General features: G+C 48.0%; 1 protein-coding gene across 1 annotated transcript in view; it reads right to left on the bottom strand.

The window, feature by feature from the left end:
- Positions 1-16,395, bottom strand: part of LOC116821525 (excitatory amino acid transporter 5-like) — a 74,821-nt gene extending 58,426 nt beyond the window's left edge. Inside the window, exons 1-2 of the mRNA XM_075070819.1 lie at positions 16,219-16,395; positions 7,610-7,689 (exon numbers count right to left, since the gene is read on the bottom strand). Coding sequence (XP_074926920.1) covers positions 7,610-7,689; positions 16,219-16,395 — 257 coding nt within the window. The remainder of the gene's footprint in view (positions 1-7,609; positions 7,690-16,218) is intronic.
- Positions 16,396-23,068: the final 6,673 nt, after the last annotated feature.

The following is a 23,068-nucleotide window of genomic DNA, read 5'->3' as shown; positions in this document are numbered from 1 at the left end:
AGGTCCCTCCCTCTCCACTCCCCTCCTCCAAGGACACTAGGGGAGTGATTAAGAACTGGTTCAGAGGCAAGCAATAGCGCCCTGAACCTACCCCAGGGAAGAGAGAGCGCGAGACCCAGCAGAACAGTACCGGCAATTTGCCACAGCATCTACACTAAAATTTCATTCCCGCCAACATAACTGCCTTGCTATGCTGACTTAATAACTCCACCTTCGCGAGAGGCAAAAAGTCCAGGTCAAAGTAGTCAGGTCAACTCAGTGTCAGTGTAGACAGTGTGTTGCTGACATCGACTGTTACTGGCTTTCACTGACAGTACAATTGGGACAAGTGCTCCTAGTGAGGACACGCACCACCAATACAAGGAGCATAGTGTGGACACACAAAAGTGATTTAATTACTGCAGCGGCTGTATGCTGAGATAACATAGGTTGACATAATTTTGCAATGTAGACGTGCCCTCAGGCATTTCAGTAATTGTACAAACTTACTGGGGCTATTCATCTGCATATGTTTTTGCAAGACCAGACCCTTAGATAAATATCCACCTTGTACAGTTACTCTGGATGGCTGTGTGCATATACGACAAAAGGAGCACATGGAAATCATGTAGATGAACAGTACTAACTGGAACCAAAGATTAGAGAGAATCCTCCACGGCTGTAGTATATCTTACATATACAGGGGTTTTCAATTCAAGTAAAAAGTGAAATCTTACAATGATTCTATTTCTATTTGTCATGCGTCATTAATGTATGCAGTGGTGGTGTAGCTGTGTTGGTCCCAGGATATTAGAGAGACAGGTGGGTGAGGTAATATCTTTTATTGGACCAACAGCTGTTGATGAGAGAGACGAGCTTTAAAATTTACGCAGAGCTGTTCTTCAGGTCTGGGAAACCTGCTCAGAGTGTCACAGCTAAAGGGATCATTCAAGGTGAAATGGCCCAATAACACCTCTCCAGTCACCCAGGGTAAAGAAAAGGTGGGGAAGGCTACTTGGAGGAGGGTGAGGATTGTTAGTGGGTTACAGATTGTTGTAATAAGCCATAAATCAGATGTATCTATTCAATCCATGATTTTTAGGGTCTATGAATTTAAGCTCCCTGGCTCGTCTTGTGAAGGTGTTGGGCAGGTTTACTTTCAGGATGAGGACTGAGTGTGGTAGAGTAGATCACTCACATGTGGAGTGATCGCTTTGTGAAAAGTGTGCACCCACAGCTGATATGGTCTTTTATCATCTTCCTGTGTGAGTTCATTCGAAAGCATAATGGTTATCTGGTTTCACCCACACTGCTGTTAATGGGGCATTCAGTGCACTGGATGAAGTGCACCTCATGTGGTGACAGGTTCATGGATCTGGAAAGGTGTGTTGGGAGGGGGTGTTCATCATCATAGCAGTGGAGATATGGCTGCAGGTTTTGCCTCTGTTCCAGCAGGGTCAGGTGCTGCTTTGAGTTTGTGTGTCCTGGTCTGTGGGGAGCTTGCCAGGGAGACCCATCACATCTGCCACAGCACTCTTACTGAAGGAATTGCTTAGAAACCATCTTGAAATGACTCGCCACACAAAGGGCCAGTTTCCTTCAAGACACATTAATTTCCTCCATGAACTCTGAAACATTAACCACCTTCCTCTCAACTCTGTCCTTGCCACCAGGGATGTCACTTCCCCATACACCAACACTCCTCACAATGACAGCATAGCTGCCTGCCTCAAATATCTACAAGACAATGGACAACACGCAGCTATCCACCCCAAACACATCGCCAAACTCATCCATTTCATCCTCACCCATTACAATTTTACATTCAACAACAAACACTTTGTCCAAACCATGGGAACAGCCACGGGTACTAAGATGACTCCCCAGTATGCCAGCTTCTTCATGGGCCACATAGAGGAAGAATTTCTAGACAAATACACCACGAAACCAATGATAGACCTGAGATAAGTCAGTGATATCCTCTGGACAGACAACATAAACTCCTTCATAGATTTCCACCACAACTTCAACAACCAACACCTTTCCATTAAACTCTCTCTAGAATACTCCCACACTAGCATCAACTTCCTAGATACCACAATGAGCTTCAGCAATGGAACCTACAGGCAACAATATACAAGAAACCCACAGATCACCCCACCTATTTTCACATGTCCAGTAACCACCCCAAACACACCAAGAAATCTGTTCTCTATAGCCAGGCCCTCAGATACCACAGAATTTGCTTCAAGGAGAAAGTCTGAGATATACACCTTAACACACTTAAAACCGTCTTCACTAATCAAGAACACTCTGTACGGGGAGATTTCGGCAAACCAGTAAAGTGCCTGATATCACTATTGTTTATTGCTAAAAGCAGCCAAGTGAGCAGGCCGTAAAGTGGCCATGTAGGAGCCTTAGCTTAACCAAGGCAGGAGCGGAGGGAAGTTTGGGTGCCACAGCAAGGGCAGTTTGACCCTGTGTCCTTCCTGATAAGAATTGTGTTGAAGTTGCTGATACATGTATTTTAGAAGAGCAGTTGCTGATACATGTATACATGCTGATACATGTATTTTAGAAGAGCAGGATGTGCCCTCAGGAATGTTTAGAAGAGCAGGATGTGCCCTCAGGAATGTTTGTTAGGGCCTCAAGGCCTCAAGGAAACCTCTTGCTTGACCATTGAAACTGCTTGCTTAAGTTTTCTTTAAGTGACATGTCATTGTTTTACTAATGCATAAATAAGGGGGAAAAGTTTGAGGTAGGAGGACTCTTCAGGACTGGACTCTCCCTCTGGATACATCTTGTGTTCCCCGCTAGCAGACGGACTGCTGCTGTGCCACTCGAGAGCCACACTCAGCTTTGGTAATTATCAAGGGTCGGGGGTGTTTTACTAACCTGTTGTGGACGTGTGTAAGTGCTTGAGACTAGTAAAGTTTAGCTTTAAGTGAAAGCAGTCTTGTGTTGTCCTGTTTGTGCCAGCCATCGATCAGTCGGATGGCCGTGTCTCCCCAGATTCATTTCCTGACACCACTTCGCACAGAGTAAAAGTCACAAAGAGCTTTGGGTTGAAAGAATGACTACAGTAGCAAAGTAGTTCACACCATGGAATGGGACACCCAAATACCCTGAAAGAACATGCTTCAATATGGACATGAACCCCTTCTGTCCGCACACTCCAAGTTGTCACCTACCAGTCCACACTGGAACCCATATGGGATATCATTAAACAGTTACAAACCATACTTGTCAGGGATCACGTCCTGAAAGAAATCTTTCCTGACCCCCTACGTCTGGCCTTCAGACAACCCCTCAACCACTCCAAGCTAATCATCAGAAGCAAACTCCTCACAGATATTAGTCACACACCAATTCAAAGCAGCACCAGACCCTGTCAGAACAACAGATGTAAAACCTGCAAACATCTCTCCACTGCTCTGATCAACACCCCTCACAACACACCCTTCAAGATCCATAGGTCCCACTCATGCCTATTGCAACCTCTAGTGTACCTCATCCAGTGCACTAACTGCCCCGCTAACAGCTTCGTGGGTGAAACCAGATAATTCACATAGGAAAATGATAAAAGACGAACACACCCTATCCCCTGTGAGCGAATGCTTTTCACAAAGTGATCGCTGTATGTCTGACCTATCAGTCCTCATCCTCAACACAACACTTTCAAAAGGTGAGCCTGGGAGCTTAAATTCATTACTCTGCTAGAAACCAAAAATCAGACTGAGCAGACACACTGGATTGATGGCTTATTACAACAATCTCTAACCCACTAACAATCCCTCCCTGCCACTTCCTTTCCCCCTGTGATTGGAGTTGTGTTAACAGACCACTTCACCTTGAAATATGTGTTAACTACTTATGCTAAACAATCTGTTCCACCTTGTATTTAGCTGTGACACTCTGAGTATGTTTCCTAGACCTGAAGAACTCTGTGTAAATTTGAAAGTTTTTCTTTCTCACCAACAGAACTTGGTCCAATAAAAGATATTACCTCACCCACCTTGTCTCTCATGCTTCATTAACACAGCTTATTGGAAATATCTTACTATGTCAAACAATTAACTGTCTTGCTCTTGGAAACACACACATTTTCATGTCAGCCTGTGGAATGAGCCAGTGACTAATTTATCTTCAGCTGTAAAGTTCTGATAAAATGGCAGGATCTAGGGAGAGAGCCCTGAGCAGTATTCAGCTGAGGAACAGATAGGGATGAAAGGTTAAGCCTGAGGAAGGCAGAAGCTAGGTTTATGTTCGTACTTTTCATTTAGGAGTTTGTTGGGGGATTCCAGTGGCGAGCCCTGTGTGTCCTGGCTCTGAGTGAAGGGTGAACATAGAGAGGTTGTGGGGAGAAGGGCTGGTTATAGGTAGGACAAGGCCCAGGAAAGTAGCAAGGGCAGGTTAGAATAGACAGACCTTGCCTGCTCACTATAGGGCTGTGGGCTGTAACCCAGTGGAGCAGAAGGGCCCCAATTCCCCTACAAGCCACTGGCAAGGTGGTGTGTGACTGGAGAAGGGGACAAGGACAACAGGGGGCCTTGAGAGAAGGACACAGGGACCATGGGGCCCAGAGTTAGGGCTGAAGACCTTTTTGTAAGGATATTTGGACTTTTATTTGTTAGACTTTGGTGGGACTAAATCATTGCCTGGCTAGAAGGCTGAGTTACAGGAAGGTAGGAGGGCCAGAGCAACTATCGGCAGGGGGATGCTGGCAAGAAGAGAGCCTGCTACACTACACCACACCAGGCCATGAGGAAGCGCTCGCGCTTGAATGGTGAGTCCACTCTGCTATACCATCCAAAACAGTGGAAAAGTTATTTTACAGTGGCAGGATAACCGGAGAATATGTACCGGGGGAAATGCAAATGTGTCAGTTACCTACTTAGCCACAAGCTGTGACGAAGTGGGGGGGGGTTTCTTGGTTTTTCTGTGTTTTCCAGTGGGTTGCATGCAGAGGGAGGGGGACTCAGTGTCCCTGGGTATTACTGGTTTAACGAGGGGAGGGGAGAGGGAGTTTGTTGTTACAGAGGACCGGAGAGGGATCTTGGGACCTCAGCTGATGGCCTGGAGGATGGAGACCCCAGCGACTGGTGACCCGAAGACCCAGCTAAGGAGTCAGCCAGTTCTGGCCAGTGGGAGGACAAAGGGCTGCAGAGAGAGGACCCTGGTGACCGGACCAGTCGGTTCCGGCCAGAGGAGGACTGAGAGGAGAGGAGACCCAGGCCTTCCTGTTTACGACCCTGTTTACCTGGAGAGAAGACAATGGACAGAGGCAGGGTTGGGGCCGGGGATATCGGAGGCCCAGCTGAGAAGCAGGGGGGCTTGGGGCTGGAGAGGGGGAGCAGGCAGAGCCCACCTGGCTGCAGGGGGACTGGGATATGCTGTGCTGAGGGAAGCCAGGCATGAGGCCCTCAGAGTTTCCTGTGCTGTGTTCAGCTCTCAGTAAACCTTCCTGTTTTATGCTGGCTGAGAGTTGCTCCGGGCTAGAGAACAGGGTTGCATCAACCCCTTCGGAGGTGGAGGCCCACGGTGTCCAGAGCGAATGGACTCCCTGAGGGGGCCCACGGCAGAGACAGACGAGCTAAGGCTCAGAGAGGTGCGGCTCCAGGAAGTGGAGGGGCCTGACCCCGAGAGGGAGCTGACCCCTGAAAAGGGCTGTCGCACTGAAAGGGGCACCCCCCACGGACCGCACAGGGCCACGAGTGGGCACGATCTGTGAGTCCATGACACAAGCGTATGCAAGAAATCTTACAGACATATACCATTAAACTAGAAAGTCATACATTTTTAAGGCCAGAAGGGACCATTATGACAAACAAGTTGGACCTCTTGCATAATACAGGCCACAGAAATTCATCCAGTGGCTCCTGCTTATGACTTGTGGTTGAGCTAGAGCATCTCTTCTAGAAAGAGACATCTAGTCTTGATTTAAAGGCTTTGTGTGATGGAGAAATCACCGCAACTTGACGTCAGTTAACTACTTTCACTATTAAAAAGGTGTGCCTTATTTCTAGGTCAATTTTATCTAGCTTTAGTTACGAGCTACTGTATCTCTGTATGGTTTTGTTTACAGGACTAAGAAGCCCTGTGGTATCAAGTTGTTCCTTAGTGTCAGAGAGTAAACTCTGTTCTGTTGCAGGAAAAGGAGAAGGAAAGAAACCTGCATCTTCTGGATTCCTAGTTTTCTGGTATCAACTTTAAAGTATCACCAGCACCGAGCTGTTGAAACTGTTTTTACATTTCTACATTTCCTTTTGACATGTTGATGATTCATTAAGCGACAATTAATTTGGAAATGTTACTACTTGTTTCCTCATCTTCTTAGGACTTACCACTATGAAAAAAACAATAGGAGCAGTGAGTATTGGAAAGGTGGCAGAGAAGTTGTGGCGGGGTGACGACTCACCGGCGTGGCACCTCCTGCTGGTCGTTCTGGGAATTAGCTCTTCCAGCCTGGAGCGCCCTCTGCAGGCCAGTGTCTCGCCTGCCACTGGCCCCCATGTCCCTCCTGGACCCACTGCCCTTTACATCAGGGTTCTGCCCCCGCAGTAACCCCCAATCTGGGTCTCCCCATCCAGGGGAGACCCCAACCCCCTATCTCCACCTTGCCTCAGTGACTACTGCCAGTCTCCATATAGTCCCCACTCCCTGGGGCAGAGACAGTCTGTAAACCCCTCATCATCAGCAAAGGGGGGTTGGACCAGCTGCCTCTGCCTATTCCTGGGCTGCCCCTCTGCAGCCCTAGTACCCTTTGGGCCTTTAACTCGGCCTGCAGCCTAGCTAGGCTGGAGCTCCCCAGCAGGGCCGGCTTTAGGAAGTGCAGGGCCCAATTTGAATAGTTTCAATGGGGCTCCTGCAGAGATGACTCATCTGGCAGCACTCTGGATCTTCCATGGCACTGAAGGACCCACTGCTGAAATGCCGCTGAAGACCTGGAGCGCCACTAGGGGGGTAAAAATTAAAAAGGCGCCTAAGTTAGGCACTCTTCTTTAGGGCATGGGGCCTAACTCAGGGGAATTGGGGGAATCAGCCTAAAGCTGGCCCTGCTCCTCAGCTCTCTTTGCCCTTCCCCAGCACTGCTCCACCCCAGGTACCCTTCTCTGCTTCCCAGGCAGCCAGCTCCTTCTCTCTCAAGGAAGCTAGAGAGAATGGTTTTTTTTAGCCTCTGGCCCTCAGCCCTCTTACAGGGCTGGCTATGGCCTGATTGGGGCATGGCCCCACCTATGTCTGCTTCCCCCAATCAGCCTGGCTTTTCCCCTGCTGCAGCACTCTCTGGGGCTGCTTTATCCCCTTTAGGCAGGAGTGGGGTGACCACCTTGCAACAGAAGTACTGTCACTAAGTAAACCGCCTGTTGAAGTTTGTTACAGCATACGTAAAAATGGGCACAAATGTGCTTCTGATAAGTCATGTCTGAATTAATATAAATGCATATGTTACAATGTCAATACATGCAAATGTGCAATCTACTGATCCTTGGTTAGAGGATGGTTTCAGGATCTGAGTGTCTCCCTCCATCTGGCTTTGTAAAGAAGATGGCTTGGCTCCTGTAAATACATTTCCTCAGCACAGTTTAATAAACATGACTTTTTATTCTTAAAGTAAGAGAGTTGTTCTTACCTAGAAGTAATGAGGGGTAGAATCAGCATTTTTAACATCCTCATAAGGAGCTCTCCAGGAAAAGAAAAGTATTGCTTCTCCTATGTAAAGAACAAAGATTGATCAGGCAGGAGAATCATCTGGCAAGATGTAAATAATGGATATATACACATTGTTCAATGATATAAAAATTACAGATTCTCATTCTTGCAACAGATCCAAGATTCCAACTTTGTATCTTTTATTAAATCTGTTCTCCCCCCATCACTGTCCGGGGATGATTGCTGAATCTTCTGGTCTAGTCTGGTTTTATGCTGTATAGGGGGAATGTACTGGGATGGGCAATATGGACAACAAATAGAGTGTAATCAAATGAAAGCAAAGCTAGAAAAGGATGTCAGACTAGTGCACTTTAAGGAGTCATTGGGAGTACACTGGTCCTGTAGCAATAATCAGAATCACTTTCTCAACCATCAGCTATTAGTAATATCAATTCCTGGACATTGTTAGTTATCGCTGTAAGTAGGGTCTGAATGAATTTTTCCCTGACAGCTAGCTGGGAGGGGGAGAGACTTCAAGAGCAAGCTGTATTTACATGAACACACCTACTCTGCTGACCTATCCAGCAGATAGAGGGGTATATTGATTGAAGTAATCAACTTGGGCTGGTAGTGGCTTACAAATCACTTTAGTGCTGAATGCAAGGGGAGTGAAATGCTGTTACCAATGTTGTTGTTATTGTATGAATAAAGGGGAGTAGAGCTATGCTGAACCTTTGCCAAATGAGGGAGTCACCCTAGGCTGAAAGGACCTCGTTAACCCAGAGGCTTGAGTGCCAGATCCCTGGGAAGGTAAGAAGGGTGGGGACAGATGTCCTAGCCAGAAGGATGTACACCCTCCCCAAAGATTCCCCTGCTCTGGTTTAACCTGTTCCTCCCCAGTGTTCAAAAAAAGAGCTAAGTAGGCTTCATTAGAAGCCTTTTTTGTTGTTTTAAATACTCCATCACTGAGAGCTGAAATCACTTGAGATGAGGCAGTGTCTCTCCCCAGCCTGCAAAGAGCTGAAAATCAGTAAGAGACTGATGTACAGAGGTCACAGCAGAGAGGCAGGTGGCAGCAGAAGGTGACTGTCAGTCAGCTGACGAATGAGGGGCTGAAGAGTAGCCAGCGAGGTTGCTGCTGCCTGGTTACTGCTGGCTCCACCTGGCAGAAGGGTTACATACTATCAAGAAGTTGGGCCTTATCTGCATGTGTAAAACAGGCAATTGCAAGTGACATCCAGTGCACAAGTGCAATTGTGTACAACCTTTTCACTAGTTGCCCAGTGCATAAAATAAATTGTAGCTCCACATGGGGGAGCAAAAGTAAACTGGTAAGCACATTGTTCTGGTCGTCCATGTATTCAAAACTTTGAGATGCAACATAGGCGTCAGCCAGCGTCCCGGGTATCAGCCCCACGCAGTAAAACCCATAACATGAACATGACTAAAGGACTGCCCTCCCCCAACATCCATAATGCAGGAGAAACTAGGGGCTTTGCTGCATGCCTGGAAGAGTAACAAAACTGGGATCTGCGGGACAAAGGCAGGGATCAAGTTCCAAAACCAAGAGCCCTGCCTGGATGACATCTTACCAGTTGCTACCTCTTCTGTGCACCAAGGGTGTTCCTGTGCCTCTGGTGACCTTAGCTGTGGCAGTGTGTCCTGGGGAAAGAGGCAGTTTCTCAGGTAACCAGGTTCCATTTAGGGTTTTATAGGTTAAAATCAACACCTTTAATTCCACTCTGAAGCTGATTGGACACCAGTAAATATTGTAGAGCACGGGTCTTATGTGTTCCCAGCATGCAATTCCACTTACCTGGGCTGCCGCATTTTTCACTAGCTTCAGTTTCTGAATGGTTCCAAGGTATAGTCCCATATACAGCATTTTACAGTGAATTTTGAGATGACTGTGATTAATGTGCATAAGCCTTGTCAAATAGTGTCAGGCTAAGTACTGATAGGCCTCAAACTTCTGGAAGTTGTAAGAAGCAAATACAGTAGAATCCTGCAAGCATAAGCATAATCTATCTAGGAAGCTTTATAGACTAAGAAGAAAACTCTGTAAAGGTTGATACAGGCTTGTGGTTACTATGCTCTTCAACCAGATACCTCTTGAGCTGAATCCAGCATTTTTGAGCCTAGCAAATTGACCACTATTAGCCACATAGAGAAGAGCTGAGCTGAGCACAGGTGCACAGTTCATTAGTTCAAAACAACCGCAAATGCCACCCTGGAATACTTGGCCACCTTGATTGGTTGACTTGTTTTGAAGCACGGCCAGCAAATACCGTATAAATAAGATGCAGAGGCACGTGTGTGTGTGTGTGTGTTGACCCAAAAGAAATTGCTCTTTGTCAGGCTCACATACACCCCGTGAACCAAAGGGACTTGCGCTTCACTGACTATTTGTGCCTGGCCAGCGCAGGAAATAGTCAACTGAAAGGTAACGTATCTTTGGACAAATGCAGGGTGAGATATGAGCTAAAATGGTCTGGTGATGCTCGAGCTGGTTAATCTTAAGTCTGTATTTATACTATAGGTTTAATCAATATATAGTAACTGTATATGTTTTGTGCCTTGCTGGAAACAGGTACAGCATTGGTAAAGTTCGTAGTCTTATAAATCATAGTAGCTTTGCAAGCCGCTGTGCCTGTCTTCTGTATAAGTTATCATCATGTTATCATAAAAGTCAATAAGAGTTTATAAATTGATTAGATAAAGTTATAAATAGGTCAAGGTTACTAAAATATAGTTAATGTATTAGAATTGCATATGAACTTGTGTTGGTTGGGGATGGTTACATACACGTAAAGTCATTAGGCACATTCTGTCTGTGTTGCCTTTATAGCCATAAGTCATTAAAAACCTTTCTTGAGGAATAATTAGTTAGTTTCTGTTTTGCGGACACTACTCATTACATCTGTGTTGGGTGGTGGGAAGTAGCGATCACCCAGAGCCCCACTAAGGCCCTAACAGGAGACCCCCTAGGGCTCTGATGTGTGCTTCCTCCTTCTATTAATCTCCACAGTGACAAAGGTCGGGATAACGGTGGCATGGTCAGTACTGGAGAAAAGCTCTCACTCGTTTTACCAGGTGCAGATGAAGTGCTCTTCACTATGGCCAGGGCAGTGTCCTGCAGGTGCACCTCAGGATCTAACGCATGTTTAAGCACCCTCACACATTTTAATCCAGGTGACAAACTGTGACACTAAACTGAGTCAATAGGTTTATGCGTCTGAAGGATGATTGAAAAGCTCAGGGGTCTGCTCTAATGCCATGCTGTCTTTTGGGTAAAAATAAATAAAATCCCCACAAAGCAGACACATTTCATTCTGGCATTTTTGAACTGGAATGCTGACTTTTAGACTGGAAACAACTTTTCATTGAGAATTTTACTTCAATTTTTTATTTAATTTAAAAGCCCCCTCCCCCCAAAACCCCCCACCCTTGAGAATGGAACAAAGCATTTTGTTTGACCCAAAACATTTTTGTCCTCAATTTTTTGTTCTGCCTTTGAACCAAAAATGTTGATTATTTGCATGGCTCTACCCTGGAGGCCAGAGAAAGGCAAGCCATAGAGGCGTTCAGCCAAATGAGATGGGGAACTCTGACCTATTCAAACAGGCTTTGCTGCTGCAGTTTGAACTGACTCCCGAGATGTACAGGAAACTATTCCGGGGTGTATGTAAGACCCCAAGTGTCACTTACAAGGAGGTCTCCAACCTGCTGGGGGATTATCTCCGCAAGTGGGGGAAGGGCGCAGAGGACGTGTATAACCTGGTGGGCTTCTGGCAGCTGTATGACAGCTGCCCTCCAGGCCTTAAGATCTGTTTAGTGGACCTGAAGCCTAAAGATCTGCGCAGTGCTGGTGCACTGGTGGAAGAGTTTGTGGACAGCAGATGGGGGGCTAAGGAGGGATCCAAAGAGGTTGGGGTGCACGATCACCTTCTTACCGAGGTGCTAATAGGTAATGACTTGGAGAACTGGCCGGATGGCACTTGGAGTGCCCAGAGCCGGAGCCAGAGCCAGCGAGGGGTAGGGTTTGACAGGGCTAGGCTGATGCCTCTGTCCCAAGGTGGGGAAACTGAGGCACCACCAATCAGGCCTGTATCCGCAAACCCAGCAGCAAGTCTGAAAGCGAGGAAAGCGAAGGAGCTGGCGCTGGAGGAGCGGAGGCTGGTGGACCATTTAGAACAACGGAAGCACGAGTTGGATTTGGAGGAGCGGCAAGCCAAAACGGCCTGCCGGGGGGTAAGAGGGGAAGGGCCCCGAGATGCCAGTTCTGTGGGGAATTTAGATACCAGACTGCTGCCCCAGTTTAAGGAGGTGTGTGTGTGTGTGGGGAGATATTGATGCCTACCTCTCAGCAGGCTTGTGATCTGAAGCAGATTGACCCCACAGACAGGCTGTGCTGTCTGACCCCCCTGCTGCGTTTGCTCAGTCACTTCAATTATACATTTGACCTGCTTGCTTTATGGCTTAAGCCTTAAATTTCTCTTTTCATTTTAGTTTTTGTTACACTAAAGTGCAGGGAACAAACAATAACTAATGCATGTTTGCTGAGGATTTCTGGAACAATGTACGCCAGAAGATATTTTTGCAGCAGTACAGAAAAAGAATTAAATCTACTAGGCCAAATTTACCCCTGGTGTAATTTTACTGGAGTCAGTGGAATTACAACAGATTTATTATACCCCTGCCTTTCAACAATATACCATACCTTTCAATATCTCCCTGTATACAATCCAGTATAGCATACCTTCCAGTACCCCACTGTACCCAATATGCCATACTCATAGATTTGAAGGTCAGAAGGGACCATTATGATCATCTAGTCTGACCTCCTGCACAATGTGGGCCACACAATCTCACCCATCCACTCAATAACAAACCTCTAACCTATGTCCCAGTTATTGAAGTCCTCAAATTGTGGTTTGAAGACCTCAAGCTGCAGAGAATCCTCCAGCAAGTGACCCATGCCCCACGCTGCAGAGGAAGGTGAAAAACCACCAGGGCCTCTGCCAATCTGCCCTGGAGGAAAATTCCTTCCCGACCTCAAATATGGCGACCAGATAAACCCTAAGCATGTGGGCAAGACTCACTAGCCAGCACCCATACCTTCCAACCCACCACGGTGTACAATACAGCACACCTTCCCATACCCCAGCTTGTGCACAGTATTTTCAGACCTTGCAATTTATAAGCCCCTATTAGGTATTCAGACCTTGCAATTTATAAGCCCCTATTGAAGTACGTCTCCATGTACCACTCAGCCACTGCAGAGATGGGTGCAGTAAGGTGACACTCAGGATCGCTGGGAAAGAGCAGCTAACAACACTTTGTCCTTATCCTTTCTTGGCAAACTCTTTGCAGTGGAAACATTGCCATCAATGCTACTTTCCGTATTTCCAGTGTGAATTGGGAGTGGCTCTCTTGCTATGTAGCAAGACAACCACAGCGCGACTCTGGGAATAGGGCTCATACGCTGTGGCCCTACAGCAAACCAATCTCATGGAATGTGCTGCCAAGGACACAGTGTGAAAGGAGGCCATCGGCGAAACATGCTGTACAGCTCTGCCAGCATTAGATTCAAACCACAGTCCCAGCAAAAACAGGAGTGGGGTTTGTGGCTCTCAGAGGAGCCTGGAGTCAGCAACTGCTTCTGTCTCAAGGCCAGGAGAGCTGAGAGGGTGAATAATAAGACATTGCTGGAAAACACACCCACAGCCCTGCTTTACTATATAATAGAGCAATTTCCCTCTTTAAAGCCTGTACCTGAGGTAAGAAGGGAATGTGGGGCTCTGGCATTGGCCCACCCTGTCTAGACTAGGAAATAGGTTGTACTGAAAAACATGATAGTTCAAGCATGTTTGCAAACCTGTTTTTAAACGCAGCCTATTTCCCCAGGTTAGACCTGCCCGTTCAGAAGAGGGGCAAGGAAACAAGAAAGGGGCACTGGGCATGTTAGAAAGTCCCAGTTCAAACCACTTGAGCATCCAACCAGAGAGCTCGAGCAGACACACCCTAGCCCAGAGAACTGGCCCATGGCCTTGAGCTGCTCTTGTAGGGGCCTTAGCAAGGTGAAGTTCACTTGTCTGCAGGCACGATGGCATGAACAGGAAATCCCTGAAGAAAGAACAGGAGTACTTGTGGCACCTTAGAGACTAACAGAATCCCTGGGAATTGTAGTCCTACCATAATTGATCCTAAGGGATTCATCATGTGAGGGAGGCAATCCAGGGTATTTTAATTCTGACCTGGGATACTGGAGGGCAATGGAGTGAGTGAGCATTCACCCCAGACTGCCACAACATACACCAGGGGTTCTCAAACTGGGGGTTGGGATCCCTCAGGGGGTCGTGAACTTATTACATGGGGGGTCACGAGCTGTCAACCTCCACCTCAAACCCTGCTTTGCCTCCAGCATTTATAATGGTGTTAAATATATAAAAAGTGTTTTTAATTTATAAGGGGGTGTGTCACATTCAGAAGCTTGCTATGTGAAAGGGGTCATCAGTAAAAAAGTCTGAGAGCCACTGACATACACAGACTCTGCCCCACTCTTTCCCTGCAAGTGCTCAGCCCTTCTCTTTGTTTCAATCTTTAAAAAAACAAAAACGGATGCCCGTCCATCCAGGCCACATGGCTGTTTCCTTACTGTGCACCCCCTCAGACTCGCAGCCCTGGCCTATGCTGCCCCCCGTTCCTCCCCATGATCCCCACGATCATCCCCACTGTCCCTGGCAGCTCCCCCCTTCCTCCCTACTCCCTCTCATTTTGCCCCGTCACCAGGGCAGGGCAAGGTACTTTCCTTCTGACATGAGGCCCTGCTGTAACTCCCTGCCCCCTCTGGCATCTGGGGAGGGGTACATGGCCATTCCTGTCCCTCCCTCGCATCACCTCTGAGGATAGCAGTACTGCAACGCTCTCACAATAACCTTGTGATCCCCCCACAACTCCTTTTTGGGTCAGTGTAAAATTTCAGATTATAATAGCTGAAGTCATGAAATTTATGATTTTTTAAATCTTATGTCTGTGAAATTGTCCAAAATAGAACGTGAATTTGGTAGGGCCCTAGCTCCAAGACATGGGAACACAGCAAACTGAACCTCAGTGGATCATTGGGTACAGATGCTCAGCAGGCAGGAAGACTCCCTCCGCAATGCTCCATGAAAGCTCAGCAGGTGTGGCAGACCAGGTGTCACTGAGAATCACCAGGCTTGGCGCTTGCTTCACTTAAGTAACCAGCTTATCTCTGCTATGGGCAGCATGCTGGGAGCCGTAACTGAAGTGACAGACATTTCTAAATCCTGCCAGATTAAATGAGGTTGTTACAGAATGAGCAGAGCTCTGAGGGGTAACAACCAAACAAAGGCACATCTCAACTACCTAGCACCACAGCCAGCTAAAATAATGCCTACATCAAAAATTGGGAGGAAGTTGTTGCATATTCTAAGAGAACCAACATAATCTAATGTATTTTTAACTTTGTGTTATTCATTAGCACTGCATCCTTGTCCATGGTCCCAAGGGTCCTGGGGAGTGCTGAAAGATCAGATTAGTCAATTACATTTTGGCTCAGTTAATTCCTCTACAAGAAGCTCCTAGAAGAGAGGCAACAAGGGGTCAGGTATCAGAAATTGCTAAATTCTAATCCCACCTCTGCCACTGACTAGTGGTGTGGCCTTGGGTGAATCTCTTCATCTCAGTTGCCAGCTCTCTCTAATGGGGCTCACTATTTATTGACACACTTCCCAGAGCTGGTGGGAGGATTCCTCAAGCGCTGTGGATATGCTAAGTACTATGACAACCCAGAACCTGGCTCATCTGCATAGTGGAGCAAATCTTGCACCCAGCAGCAAGCCTGGGTAGCTGAACCAGGAACAGGGCAGATGTGTACAGAGGGGGTGGCAAAATGAACCCGCCTCCTCCATGCTGCAGAACTATTCCCCAGGGCTGCTGTAGCCCCTTGGTGGAGTAACTTGGAGTAGCTTCTCCAAGGGAAAGGCCAGACAGCAGTGGGTACTCGAGCCCTCCCCTTCCCCACCCATGTCCTACCCCTCTCTGCACATTGCCAACCAAGGATCCCTTGCAGAACTGGGCTCCATACCATGCTGGCTTGCCCTGTCCCCTCCTTGTACAATGGAGCTGCAGCCCCCTGACAGAGTGAGGGGCAGGGTTTGCCCCACTGTGAGTGAAAGATTTCTGTAGATCAGGAAGTGGAGAAACATTGAGACTGCATGGAGGATTCCTCACCAAAAGGGCCCTTAGTTTGGCAGCTGCAGTTTAGTTTGGATTCCTGGGCTAACCCCTCATGCTGTGCCAAGCAGTACGTTTTGTGACAATAAATAAGCATTAGTTCTAGGAGAGCCTGCTAATGCTGCTAGAGCTGTGCTGGGGAGCAGGGCTGAGATGAATGGGTGTTTTTCTCTGCACAATTTATAGTGTGAGGTTTAATCTAGTGCAGATTAACACATTTCTACGCAAAAGAAGTTTTATAGCAATAGTTCCATTATCCTAAGGAGTTTTAACCCACTCCGTGATCCCACCCCAATTTTTCTGCACATACAACACGTTTCTGCCTCTTACCAGATCTGTCAGCTCCAAAACTCTTAGCAGAAATCCGAGCAGGCATCCAGTTACAACAGAGAGCATCGAAAGAGTCAACAGGCCATTCTTTCTCCAGAAAGCTCGGATCCAGTTCCAGATGGCCGAGCAGCTAACAGAAAGTGAGTTTAACAAGGCTTTTTTAATACGTTCCCACATGATCCTCTTTAGAGGTCCAGAAAGTTCCACTCCGAGCAAAATGTCTCTTTGATGCTACTAATATTCCCAAGGTTGCTAATAGTCATCATTAGTGATCTTTCTTGTTCTGCAGAATCATTTCCCTTTGACAGCTTCAGAACCCACCAGAAACCAGATCAGAATCAGAGAACTCTCTCACACATAATCCCAAAGAGAGAACCAGTGTTATACTGCTATTTGAGATCCATTCGCCTTAATGGAAAGTGACATCTTAGACTAGTTAATCCAAGCTTTCTAGTTGGCTGGAAGAAAGGTTGATAACAAAAGCAAGCATAGGTTAACTCCTCCATTGCTACATGGCTGCACCAGGTACACTCTCCGCTGTACTCCATATGGACACAGAATCAGAGAGGTTAGAGGAGGTACAGTTGCATTAGTTCACACAGGCCAGGAAGCCAGTCCTGGATGGTTGATCCTACAGAGCTGTCATTGGGGTATATGTGCTTTGCACAGGGTCACAAGTCGAGGGTCCCTGCTGTGGGTCACACACTGAGGCTTTAGTAGGCTGACAGCAGGGACTGGCACTAGGATCTGCAGAAAAGGACCTAGGGGTTACAGTGGATGAGAAGCTGGATATGAGTCAGTGTGCCCTTGTTGCCAAGAAGGCTTACGGCATTTTGGGCTGTATAAGTAGGGGCATTGCCAGCAGATCGAGGGACATGATCATTCCCCTCTATTCAACATTCGTGAGGCCTCATCTGGAGTACTGTGTCCAGTTTTGGGCCCCGCACTACAAGAAGGATGTGGAAAAATTGGAAAGAGTCCAGCAGAGGGCAACAAAAATGATTAGGGGTCTGGAGCACATGACTTATGAAGAAAGGCTGAGGGAATTGGGATTGTTTAGTCTGCGGAAAAGAAAAATGAGGAGGGATTTGAGAGCTGCTTTCAGCTACCTGAAAGGGGGTTCCAAAGAGGATGGATCTAGACTGTTCTCAGTGGTAGCAGATGACAGAACAAGGAGTAATGGTCTTAAGTTGCAGTGGGGGAGGTTTAGGTTGGATTTCACTAGGAGGGTGGCGAAGCACTGGAATGGATTCCCTAGGGAGGTGGTGGAATCTCCTTCCTTAGAGGTTTTTAAGGCCCAGCTTGACAAAGCCCTGGCTGGGATGATTTAGTTGGGGATGGGTCCTGCTTTGAGCAGGGGGTTGTACTGGATAACCTCCCGAGATCCCTTCCAACCCTGAGATTCTATTAATTTTCTTCTTGGTCCCTAACATAACAAGGCCTGTCTGGGGCCTCTGGGTGCCCCTGCAATATCCTTGTTTAATAATAATTAGATCCTGGAGCTTTTCTTCTTACTGTACCCCCAAGGCCCCACTGATGGATATAAGGGTCTCTGCAGCATGAAAGAGATTTGCAAAAATAAGGCTATTCACTATGATAATTAATAAGGCAAATGAAAGAAATAGAGTAGTACCAAGATCCCAACATACACAACACCTAAGGGTGATGTGAAAGATACAATCATCTGAGATATCGCAAGATTTTCTAAAGCCATAATGCAAAGATGCGTTTCCTTTAGGTAAAACTCGGTATCGTCAGAAATGTGTGAACAGAGAGCTAATATTGTGCAACTGTTAAGCTTAGCCAAGCCTGTTACAAGACAGATGGAAAATACCGATGTCCACAGGAGGTCTTGTTAGGAGCAGCGTCCCTTGATGTAATCATACCTTAAGCCTTGCCTTCACTGAAAAGTTAACTCAGGTCAACTTGAATCCTGTCTCGATGCTAAACCCCTTTGCTCGAATAAGCTGGCTCACCAGGGGCATAGCCCAAGTGAGCACAACTTGTCGGCTGCTAACACAACCATTCTGCAGTGTGAGCACAGGCTTCCTCCATGCCAGTGGTGCTCGTCCTTCGTGCCTTCCAATAATCCCCATGTGCCCAGAACGGTCAGACACATTCTGTCAGGGCCCATACATGGTAAAAAGTCCAGAGAAGAGTTGTTGCAGGATAAGTACAAAATTAAAGAATTAAAGTTAGCTTAGCTTTGGTTAAGGAAATATCTGTGTTCCAAAGAAAGCCCCTGACTAGCAAGTAGAAGGAATGCCTTGGGGAGAAAGACAGTTGTAAATCTTATCTGGCTTATGACTGGAAATAAGGGGGAACTGTCTCCGACTGGTTTTTAGCCGGTCAACCATTGGCAATGACATCACCTGTTTGTTAAAGGGTATAAAAGTAATCTCTGAAAGGTTCATTGCTAACACCTGCCTGACCACACCGGAGCTGACCAATACAGGTCTAAGCACCCCCGGGGTTAGCCCATTTGTAAGTATCTTGAACAAATGCTTAGAAATGTTTCGTTACTGTTTGGGTGTAACACATTAGTTAGGCTTTTTAGGCATGTTTAGAGCAACTGCTCAAAGTACCATTTGGTCTTTGGATTTAATAATGGAATTTACAGTTAAATTGGTGTTTGGTGATTTCCCATATAAATAGTGATTTCAAATATTATTAATAATTCCAACAGCCATGGTCTTGGTCCAGAGTCACACCCAGGGTCAAAGCTGTGTCACACGAAGGGTCAAAACCAGAGTCATTACTGGGGCTAGGACAAGGGAGCAGGAACTTGGTCTCAGGGGTCTGACCAGCAGCAGAGGCAGCGGTGGTGGAAACAGATCATCCAGGAACAGCTTCAGGAGGCATCCAGGAAATGCTGGATGGACCTTCGAAGATCGAAGGATATATTCAAATGCCACCAGATTGATTTGCTGAAGAATGGGATAAGGGCCTGTGTTTCAGCTGCCCAATTTGTGTGTAGATTGGCCAATCTGTAGGCATTTAGTGGACAGCTGTACTTCATGACCATCCTTCAAAGGTGGGGCCTCTTGGAGTTTTTTGTCAGTGTGACATTTGTAGGCTGTTTTGGCAGCTTCTACATCAGGGGTGGGCAAATGTTATGGGAAGGGGTGAGGGCTCTGGTTGGGGGTGTGGGATCCAGAGTGGGGCCAGAAATGAGGAGTTCAGGGTGCAGGAGGTGGGGGAGTAGGATGCAGGGAGGCTGGGGGCTGAAGACTCTGGCTGGAGGTGTGGGTTCTGGGGTGGGGTTGGGGATGAGGACTTTGGGTTGTAGGAGGGTGCTTTGGGCTGGGACCGAGGGGTTCGGAGGGCGGGAGGGTGATCAGGGCTAGGGTAGGGGGTTGGGGCATGGGAGGAGGCTCATGGGTGCAGGCTCTGGGTGGTACTTACCTCAAGCAGTGCCCGGAAGCAGTGGCTATGTCCCCTCTCTGGCTCCTCCGCAGAACCGTGTCCAGTTGGCTCTGCGTGCTGCCCTGTCTGCAGGTAGTGACCCTTCAGCTCTCATTGGCCACAGTTCCCAGCCAATGGGAGCTGCAGGGGTGACACTTATGGCAGGGGCAGTGTGCAGAGTGGAGGCCCCTGGCTGCCCCTACACATAGGAGCTGGAGCAGGGCCATACCGCTGCTTCCGTGGGCAGCATGGAGCGGCCCCCACCCTGCTCCCCGGCTGGAGCTCCAGAGAGCCAGAGCAGGGCAAGCCCGCAACCCTGCTCCCCAGCTGGAGCTCAGGGGCCATCTTAAAACGGCTAGTGAGCCAAATCCAGCCCATGGGCCGTAGTGTTCCCATCCCTGCTCTGCATGCTCCTTTAGGTTAGCCTGGATCTTATGAATAGTCTGTACCAGATCTGAGGCAGCAGGAGCTGCCACAGGTGGTGGGGGACAAAGGGATGGAGCCATGGATGAAAACCATACTTGGAGCAAAGAGGAATGAATTTGGTGGAAGTATGTTTTCCATTATTATAAGTAAATTTGGCTAACAGGAGTAATGCAGCCTAGTGATTTTGGCATTGGTTCAGGAAACAGTGTAGATACTACCAAGTGCCTGGTTGACTTGTTCTGATTGGCCAGCCGTCTGGGGCTGATGGGAGGTGGCTGTATGAGAACGGACATCCAGGAGGTGAAACGTTTCCTTCTAAAACCTGGATATCAACTGAGATCCCCAATCTGTGGTAAGATGATCAGGGAAACTATGGAGTTGAAAAGCATAATTAGGAGCTGTGTAGTAGTATCTACGTTAGACAGGTGTACACGAGGAATAAGATGCACCATTTTGGTGAGCTGACTGACTACGGCTAGTATGATATTGTGTTGTTCTGCTTGTGTCCAACTAAGAAATCAAAAGTGATATGTGACTGTAACCGGGCGAGCTCACCCCCGCGGCGCCTCCTGCTGGTTGCTTCTGGGAATTAGCTCACATACACAGCTCGGAGCGCCCTCTGCAGGCCGGTGATCCGCCTTCTGGCTTCCGCTACTGGCCCCGTGTCCCTCCCTGGACCCCGGTGCCTCCTCCTCTCTGTGGGGTTCTGCCCCCTGGCAGTAACCCCTTTCTCTTAAGGGTTTCCCCCTCCTGGGAACCCCCCCCCCCACTCTATCCCCACCTTGCCTCAGGGTCTTGGCAACTGCCCAGTCATTAGCTAGCCCCCACGCCCTGGGGCAGACTGCAGTGTTAGCCTCTCATCATTGGCAAGGGGGTTTGGACCTGCTGCCTTGGCCTACCCCTGGGTTGCACCCTCCAACCCCAGTACCCCTTAGCCTACTCCTAGGCCACAGCCTGGGGCTTTCCAGGCAGGAGCTCCGCTGCCTTCCCCAGCCCTGCTTCACCCTGGGTACCTTCTCTGGTCCCTTGCAGCAGCCAGGCCCTTCTCCCTCTGAACACAAAGAGAGACTCCCTTGGCTCCTGGCTTCTCTGCCCTTTTATAAGGGCCTGTGGCTCGGTTTGGGGCGTGGCCCCAGCTGCAGCCACTTCCCCAATCAGCCCAGCCTAAAAGGCTGCTTTCTCCAGCCCCGGCCCCTTTCCCTGGGCTGTTTTAACCCCCTCAGGGCCAGAGCAGGGATCCACCCTGCTACAGTGGCCATGGTCAGGAAGGGGGTTTGTATGGCATCAGGCTGAAAGACTTGCTTTTGGAGGTCTTAGTCAGAGTGCAGGTGTCACAGGACCTCACATCATCCCTCATCTGCAGCCGCCAGAATGAGTGAGCTACTGCACGCCAAGTCTAGCACTGTCCAGACTGACCCACCCAAGGGATGGCATGGTGAACGTGCAGCACCTCGAGTCCCAGGGGACCCTTGGGGATATACAGAGGGTCATTAATACAGAAGAGCTCATTAGACCAGGAGTAATGGTGTAGGGTGGTCCCAAGGAGGCCCTCCTTGGATGATGTTATGAGCTTTACAAAAGGACCATGTGGAAGAGCTATTTGACGTGAAGTAGGGAAGTCCAGTGACAGTTCCATAAAGGCAAATATGCGGTTTTATTATGTTGGGTGGTGATTCTTGGAGATTCACGGGTTCCTTATAGTTCTCTCCCATCTGTGAAAGGGCATCTGCCTTACCGTTCTTGTGGCCTGGGCAGTACGTGACTGTGAAGTCAAATCTTGAAAAGAACAAGGCCCAGCATAACTGCTGCTGATTCACAGCCTTGATGGATCACATATATTCCAGGTTTTTGTGGTCTATTAAGACTTGTATGGGGTGTTTTGCCCCTTTGAGGTAGTGTTGCAATGTCTTGAGCCCTGCCTTGATTGGGAGTAATTCCTTGTCAGCCAATTCATAATTGTATTCAGATGAAGTAAGTTTTCGAGGGTGGGGGGGTAGGACAGGGATACATCTCCTGCTGGGACCCCATTCTTTGGGACAGTACCACCCCATGTCTACGTCAGAGGCATCAGTTTTAAGGATAAAAGGCTGGTTGGGGTCAGAGTGGGCTAGCACTGGGGCTGAGATGAAGTCTACTTTCAGATATTCAAAAGCTGGACTGGCCTTGGGAGGTCAGTGAAATTTAGCAGGTTTATGAAGGATGGTGGTTGTGGGAGATGTGATGTTTGAAAAGTTGGAGATAAATCTATAGAAGCTGGCAAACCCCATAAATTTCTGAACGTGTCAAATAATCCAGGGCTCTGCCCAGTCCTGAACCACTGACACCATCTGAGGATCCATCCATAGCCCTCCTGCTGATGGATGAACCCCCAAAATTTGATGGCTGACATATTGAATGTGCTCTTTTCCAGCTTTGTGTACAGCCCATGCTGGTGTAATCTTGTGAGAACTTCACAGACATGGTGGTCATGGCTTGCTTGGTCGCTCAAGTGCATTAGGATATCATCCAGATATGCAGCCACATATTAGTCAAGGATGTCTCAAAGAATGTTGTTAATTAGATACCGAAAGGCGGCAGGGGTGTTAGTAAGGCTGGAGGGCATTACTAAATATTCAGAATGCTGATACCTAGTCCTAAAGGCTGCCATCCACTCATCCTCCACCCAGATCAGCTTTTTTGTGATGTGCAGGAGGCTCAATGGGGGGGAGGAGGAAAAAGGGAACGGCAGACTCAGGGGAAGGGGTGGGGGCCATGGGGAAAGGAGTGGAGTGGGGCCAGGGCCTGGGGCAGAGCCAGCACCCTGTAGCACATTGGAAAGTTGGCACCTGTAGCTCCAGCTCTGGAGTCAGCGCCTATGCAAGGAGCCACATATTAACCTCTGAAGCACCGCATGTGACTCCAGAGCCACAGGTTGGCCACCCCTGCTATGGAATAATCTTAAACACATTGCAGGGGCAATGTAGCTGCATTTCATTTTGCATAGACCTCCTGGCAGTCTCGGTATATTGTGGAGAGGAAT

This window comes from Chelonoidis abingdonii, chromosome 11 (assembly GCF_003597395.2).
Source record: "Chelonoidis abingdonii isolate Lonesome George chromosome 11, CheloAbing_2.0, whole genome shotgun sequence".
NCBI classification, from domain to species: domain Eukaryota; kingdom Metazoa; phylum Chordata; order Testudines; family Testudinidae; genus Chelonoidis; species Chelonoidis abingdonii.
Note: the sequence above shows the minus strand (reverse complement) of the source record. Positions and strands in the feature narration are given on the sequence as shown.